General features: G+C 36.8%; 1 protein-coding gene across 1 annotated transcript; it reads left to right on the plus strand.

Moving 5' to 3' along the window:
- The first annotated feature begins 1,232 nt into the window (after positions 1–1,232).
- LOC127872257 (uncharacterized protein K02A2.6-like) lies at positions 1,233–2,732 on the plus strand. Its single transcript, XM_052415588.1, has one exon. It carries the CDS (start codon positions 1,233–1,235, stop codon positions 2,730–2,732), a length of 1,500 nt encoding a protein of 499 aa, XP_052271548.1.
- The last annotated feature ends 4,888 nt before the right edge of the window (positions 2,733–7,620 follow it).

A 7,620-nucleotide genomic window follows, 5' to 3' on the forward strand; every position in this document is an offset into this window, starting at 1 on the left:
ATGCCTTTGTAAGGAAAGTTGAAAAAGATCTTGGTGATCTAGGTGAAGCTAAGCTCTACGTAGAAGAAGATGCCAAACCAGTTGTTTTGCCAGCACGAAAGATACCAATCGCCATCCATGGCCAAGTGAAACACGAACTTGACAAGCTTGTAGAAAGAGGTATTCTTGTTCGAGTCGAAGAGCCTACTGAATGGGTGAACCAGATGGCCGTGGTACGAAAATCTTCAGGGAGCCTGCGTATCTGCTTAGACCCCCAACCTCTAAACAAAGTGCTGAAAAGAGAGCGGTACAGACTTACCACATTTGATGATGTCTTGCCAAATCTCAACCAGGCAAAGTTGTTCACCCAAATGGATGTCAAAGAAGCATTCTGGCATGTGCGATTAGATGAAGAATCGAGCAAGTTCACAACGATGATAACCCCTTTTGGACGATTCCGATGGTCAAGATTACCATTTGGGCTATGTGTATCAAGTGAGATCTTTGCGAGAAAGCTAAACGAAGCTTTGAACGGTCTCGAAGGCATTTTTGTGATCGCAGATGATATCATCGTCGTTGGCTGCGGTGAAACAGAACAATCAGCAAAGTCGGACAATGACCGCAAACTGAAATCACTTGCAAAACGATGCTCAGAACAGAACATTATTCTGAATGAAGAAAAGACAAAGGTCGGAAAAGAAGTGATATTTCATGGACACAGAATAACAGACAAAGGTGTTTTGCCCGATGAGAACAAAGTGAAAGCCATCCAAAACATGCCGAAGCCGAAAAATGTTACAGAGGTTCGACAACTCTGCGGACTAGTGCAATACATGAGCAAACCATGGAGCCAATTCGTCAACTAACGCGTAAAGATGCCAAGTGGGAATGGACAAATGAGTGCGACGAAAGTTTAGAAAAAGTGAAAGCACAAATCACAAGCGCCCCAGTTTTGGCGTACTTTGATCCTGAAAAAGTAGTCGTGCTGCAAGTGGACTCATCGCAACACTGGACTGGGTGCATGTCTTCTGCAGGATGGACATCCTGTGGAATTCGCCTCGCGTGCTCTAACCTCCGCTGAGCGAAAATGGGCGCAAATCGAAAAAGAAGCACTAGCAATTCTATATGGACTGACGCGATTTGACCAATACACCTTTGGAATCAAAGTAGTAGTGCAGAACGATCATAAACCATTAGAGACTATTTTGAAAAATCCTTTGGGACAAGCGCCAAAACGACTACAAGATATAATTATGAAACTCCTGAGATATGATATCGAGTTCCAGTTTGTGAAGGGCTCAGATCTCGTGATTGCGGATGATCTGAGTCGTGCATACCCAGAATCAAAGGAAAATGAAACTGCAGATCGGTTGGACATTCGAAATGTCAAAAATGGTGCATTCGACCAGTTTCCAGATGCAAGAATTCTGGAAATCAGACGTGCAACAGAAGAAGATTCGCCAATGCAAGAGCTTCAGCACTTAATAATCACTGGATGGCCGAAAAAAAGTGACATTAGTGCTGAACTCGGACAATATCACCCTCTCAGAGATACTCTCAGTGTGCAAGATGGAGTGATCTTCAAAGGTGAAGCAATAGTTATTCCAAAAAGCCTGAGAAAAGAAATGCTGCAAAGACTGCACAAAGCACATCTAGGTTATGATAGTATGGTCAGAAGAGCCCGCTTAACGATCTTCTGGCCGGGTATGAGAGCAGAACTGAAAGAGTTCACGAAAAAATGTGTACAGTGTGAGGACAGAAAACCTCCCCCTCAACAGGAAAAGTTGAAACAACATAGTGATGGACTACGACCTTGGGACAAGGTCGGATCGGACTTGTTCCAAATACAGAACAGGTTATATCTCGTCGTCGTAGACTACCACTCAAGCTTCATCGAAGTGGATTTACTGACAGCGGCAACCAGTCAGCAAGTGATTGACAAAATGAAGAAACACTTTGCTAGATTCGGAATTCCCAGAGAACTGATAACTGACGGTGGACCCCAGTATATGTCCACAGAATTCCATAACTTTACACAGAAGTGGGGTATAAAGCATCACATCATGTCGCCCCAACACTCAGCATCAAATGGTAAAGCTGAGAGTGCTGTGAAAGCCATGAAGACACTGATCATCAAGTGCCACGAGTCGCGTACGGACCCGATGGAGGCGATCCTGGAACAACGAAACACCCCTCGTGCCGACACCAAGAGGAGTCCAGCTCAGATGATGATGAATCGAAAGCTTCGCACCATGGTACCTTCGCGCGTGAAAGCAGAGCCAAGTTGTGAATCGCGAGTGAATCGTAAGAAATCGGTGAAAAAATGGTTCGATCAAAAAGCGCACTATCAACCAAAAGTAAAAATCGGTCAATCAGTGTATTTCCATAAGCAGAGCAAAAAGCCCTGGCAGAAAGGCATAGTTGAAAATATCAATGGTGATCGATATATTGTGCGTATTGAAGAAAGTGGGCTGTATGCCAGGAATCGTGTTCATATCCGTCCGACAAAAGTCGAAGTGCAGATTCGCGAGCAATCTCCGCCTCGTTATGGAAATATGAATTCTGAAACTCGTAATCAAAGCGCGCCAAAGACGCATGAAACTACTCGTATGACTGCAACATCTTCAGCAGGCAACACGACAGCAGCCTCTGAATCAGAACCAACAGCAGCTTCGGAATCCGGACCGAGCAGATACAACCTAAGGCCCCGCGGAAACATTCAAAGACCCCAGTGTCTTGAGGGTTTTGTGTGAATCAATGAATAGTTTTCATATGTCTAAGACTAAAGATTAGATTTAAGGAAAGAGATTTTAGCTACCAGCTTGATAATTTGCTCAGAGTTTTAAAATGTCAAGAAATGACAAACTGTAAGAACATGTTTAATTCTAGTCAAGTTAGTAAAATACAAACTGTTTGAACATTATTAATTCTAGTCAAGTTTGTAAAAGTTTATATGTTAAGACTGTTCTAAGAGTGATTACTATTGTTAAGTGATCTTAGTTTTATAAGTTAAGACTATTTTTAGAGTTAAAACCATTGTCTTGATCATTTTAATTGATATTGTTAACGGATCTTAATAATATTGTTTTTAAAGAAAGAGGGATGTTGATAGATATATGTTATATTGGCATGTAACCGAATGTAACCGGTAGCCAGTCTATTATATGTTGTACAAGATTTATGTCCCTTTTGTACTCTTGGTAATAAAGTAATCAACACATTTCACGCATTTTAAACGATAGCATACTGCTGAACTGTGCTTGACGTCTATGTTAAACCCTAGCCGTAAAAGGGAGTGCCTTTCGAATTCAGAAAAGCCCAACAAACCGTGTGTGTACTAGAACTGAATGGAGTCTTTCCTCGCCTAAAGCTTAATTATGCGATGACCTTGTATGTCACAGCACACCAAACTATTATGTTCAAATATAGTAGCAGTGTCCAAATATTAAATATGTATTAAATATAAATCGAACTTTGAGTGCATTAAAGCACGTGTACATAACATTTATAAAACAGCCGGTTTTGAAGAACCTACGGAGGTTCGTGCTTATTTAGGCTTGTCCGAGAGCCTAACTGACAGAGATTGATGACTGTGATTTGGATGAACGTCACCCGGCGATTCACCTGTCATTGTTAAATAAATAAAGTGATCAACAAATCGCAGTGTGCAACATACACACTGTTTAAACCAATAACAGTTAAAACTTAAAACCCTTTTAATATTAAATTACGGACAGGATGTTTAAAACGTACGGGGGATAAGGTTGTGTGTCTGTTTTTATCTTTGCACCATACATATCGGCTATAGTCATTTGATTACCCTGTCCAACAAATTTTCGGTATACGTCATTTGAGACAATATAAACTTCGTGTTAATCAATCAGTAAAATATGGTATGCATACATGTATTTTGAACATTCGATTCATTACATTTCAACTTTGATGTATTCGTATGACTTCCCATATCATATAAAGACATTACTTGCAAACCACCATATAGTTTAATATGCTTCCTCAAGAGCAGCCATTATGTTTTAAAAACAAATATGTGAATAAAAGGAACACTTATTTTTCTACAAATAATGCGAAGAGAAGCATTACTTTACTCTCGTAACACTAACAATTACTATTAAAATAAGTGTGTATATTTAAACCTAATCTCGTTTCGTAATAAGATAAAAGGCAAACGCTGTACGACACGTATCACGCGATAGAAAGAAATTCAGAACAAAATATTAAACGACTTTTCTTTTCATATGTCTCACAGTGTAAATGATGTTACAACTTGCATTCGTCTTGAAGACACACATGAGTGTGGTCGATCATTTTTGTCAAATTTAAAAATAAAAGAGGTTATGCTCATCGTACTTCGTGAGTACAGAACACTTTTACTTTTCATAAAATATGTATGAACTGACAAGTTTTTTATCATTGATCTTTTTTCGGGATGTAAACTAGTATTAAAATTGAAATGTGTGCTACGGCCATACATCTATTATGGTTACTATACTTTACTGAATTGATATTACATTTTTTAAAAATGTGCTGGTTTTTATAGGAGATTTAAATTGGTCCCCGATAGTTTTTTTGTAGTGGATTTTATAACGGTCTTCACTCGTAACATGACGATTTACTGATATCAGATTTAACCTAAAATGGTAAATATTGCAACATTTATGTGCGGTATGATCTTTATTTTATTAGCAACTGCTGAACTCAACCGATACGTTAAGGCTAAACATACAGTGTTTTAATGAGAGTTTATATCAACGAGAAATGTATGTTTCCCTTCCATATCGATTGGTTGTTACTTGTAGCATTTCATATACATTTTACTGTAATACTGCGGTGTATGAAGAAGTATTCAGCAACACTCAAATGAAATTTAGTGATCGTTCTGTCAAGTTTCTCATGGAATGGTCACATGTTCAAGTACCCGATGACCATCTTCACTCCAGCGCAATATCATACGCTCATTATCGTCAACACTTGTATATATTTTTTCAGATTGTATTAGTTGATTACATTTAACATGTTCATTCATGTAAGACTTGTTACAAGTTATCATATATACAAGTATGTAAAATAACAGCAAGTCTAGTGAGGCGAAAAAAAAGTCGAATGCTATATTTTCTATAAGTCATATACACGCAATGTATAAACATACCGCATGTCATCATAAGCACACTACTTGAACTTAAAAAAAACCCAGAGTCACAGTTAACTGTATAAGCACTCAACATACGATTATAAACTATCAACATGCCATAATAAACACTCATCGTTCTTTAATACAAACATACCGTTGCAAACACACGGCAATCTATTTCTTGCATTCAGCGAACCAAGATGGGCTCATATCATATTAGTTAGCAACATCTAATCAATGATACACCCACGTTCGTCATCGATGAGCAGACTACATTATTCGATTCGTTGTCAAATAAAAGTTCCTCTTTTCCATAACGTTGTCAAAATTATAGCATTTCGAAATATATTGGTAAACAAGATCATCATTATAAGATGGCATGTTGCATGGGAATCGCTTACTAGACAAGGTCACCGTGGCCACTGAACACTTTATCCATTGACATTTAAGGTCAGGAAGAATCACTTCTTCGATCAAGTACTAAATAATGTAATATTTTTTTAAATCTCTTATATGACATGTCGACTTAAGTATTTAAATTGACTATGTTAACTGCTAAAGGGACCATCACAAATACCCTCTTTAAAAAACGTTTGTGTAAATATTGCCAAATATCGTTTGTTTATCTGTTAATCTGTTCTTTTCAATTTCGTGTAAGCTGTAAGGTCTGATTTATAAACTCTCCAAGTGTCTTATGTTAATATAATACAGGTTTGTTGAGTGTTTACTAAGTGCTTAAAACACATAAGCGATAACTGAAACCATTGATTTATTGCATGTATTTGAAATTGAAGAGACTTGTTGCAATTCATTACGTTATGCATAAATTAAATCTTTGAAAGCTATAAGCATAATTGCACTGAGTTATAATTTCCATGAACACGAACAGACAATTAGACGGGTACTACTCACATTTATATGATAAACAATGTAGACAATACTTATGCAATATTTCTTGAATATGCATTATTTATGTACAGGATGCGTTATGAATAAATTCTAGATCATACGGAACCCAATGTAAATAGATTACTGACTACAGAAATTGCCGTTACTCTCTGCGTCAGAATAACTATACGTGTAAAGCTCAGTTTAAAGGTCGAAGTTGAAATATTCTGCATTTCAGCAAAGAACATTCAAGTCAGTATTAATCGGAAATAAATAAATAAATAAGCCAAAACTGAATTTGCATTTAGTGCAACCCTTGTGTCGTTAAATTAAATGTTAAAAAAGATATTAAAAATGTTAGGTTTTTTCTTGGCCCTTCGTTTCTTAACAATAAACAAAACATGTATGATGATCCTCAACGTTCAATGACACACTAGATGTATGTCCTGACATATGTCATAGTTGCATCAGTATCTATGACACATATACGTTAAATGATATTTTAACATCATGCAAATATTTTATCTAATTATGGATAAATATTTAAACAAATATAAGCATGTACATTATAATGTATTGGAACTGATATTTTTTAACTTTTCTCATTCGGGAACACAATGCAATGTAAATGGTGCAAAGCATTGCGTGACATCATGCAATAAAAGCCTGTGGTATGCAACTGCCTTACAGCTGCTGGCGTCTTAAGTTTCTGTTTTTAACCCTTTGTTTAGGTACATCCTACTCAGATAACATGCTTGAATAGCAGCCACGTCTAGAGTACGTTGCTGATATGTAAATGTGGATTATATAAGGATTAACTATTTTCCTTATGTCACACATTTTGAGACATTTGATGCTACATGTGCTGTAATTAATTCAAATACATTTAGCTATGGTGGAAATCTAAATATATATGATAAACACAATAGCCCATATGGCGCCTAGCATGTCATGAAAGCATGATTACACATTAAAAGGCACTTATCAGATGTTATATCTAATTACTATACCACATGATAAGGAATGTTAAGTCCTAAACAGTTGATGTTAAAAATATTTCTTGTGTCATACGACCCAACGCCACGCCACCGTTTTGAGACGCAGAAGATCCCCTTAACATATTTAATTGAAAATCTAAACAAACACTTAAATTATCTCAATAATGGGCTGTAGCCAGCAGACACAGTTACCAAACGCGTATTTAGTAGTTACCATTTACAAGATTTGAGTATCGCGTGACCATCAAGCTAGAGAAGTGCTTTGAACATTCGTCTCTCACATAGGCGGACTTGATCAAACCCTATTGGGGCATGTGGGTGTAGTTGTTGTTCACATACTGGACCGGTGGATTTTTATGATCAATGATACATCCGACATTATGACGATGTAAAAAAATGTGTTCTTTTCGTCATTGGCGACATTGTTTGATAATTTATTTTTTAATTTTCAGGACTGATTATTTTATTATAATTTTGTATACTTACGACTAGATATTGGTCTATTTTGCTTTTCTGTGGGGATATACATGTATGCATACATTTTCTTTATTAAACTTATATTTTTCTTAAATGAATGCATACATTAAGTTTAAAGTTTAAACCATA

Source organism: Dreissena polymorpha, chromosome 3, assembly GCF_020536995.1.
Source record: "Dreissena polymorpha isolate Duluth1 chromosome 3, UMN_Dpol_1.0, whole genome shotgun sequence".
NCBI lineage: Eukaryota > Metazoa > Mollusca > Bivalvia > Myida > Dreissenidae > Dreissena > Dreissena polymorpha.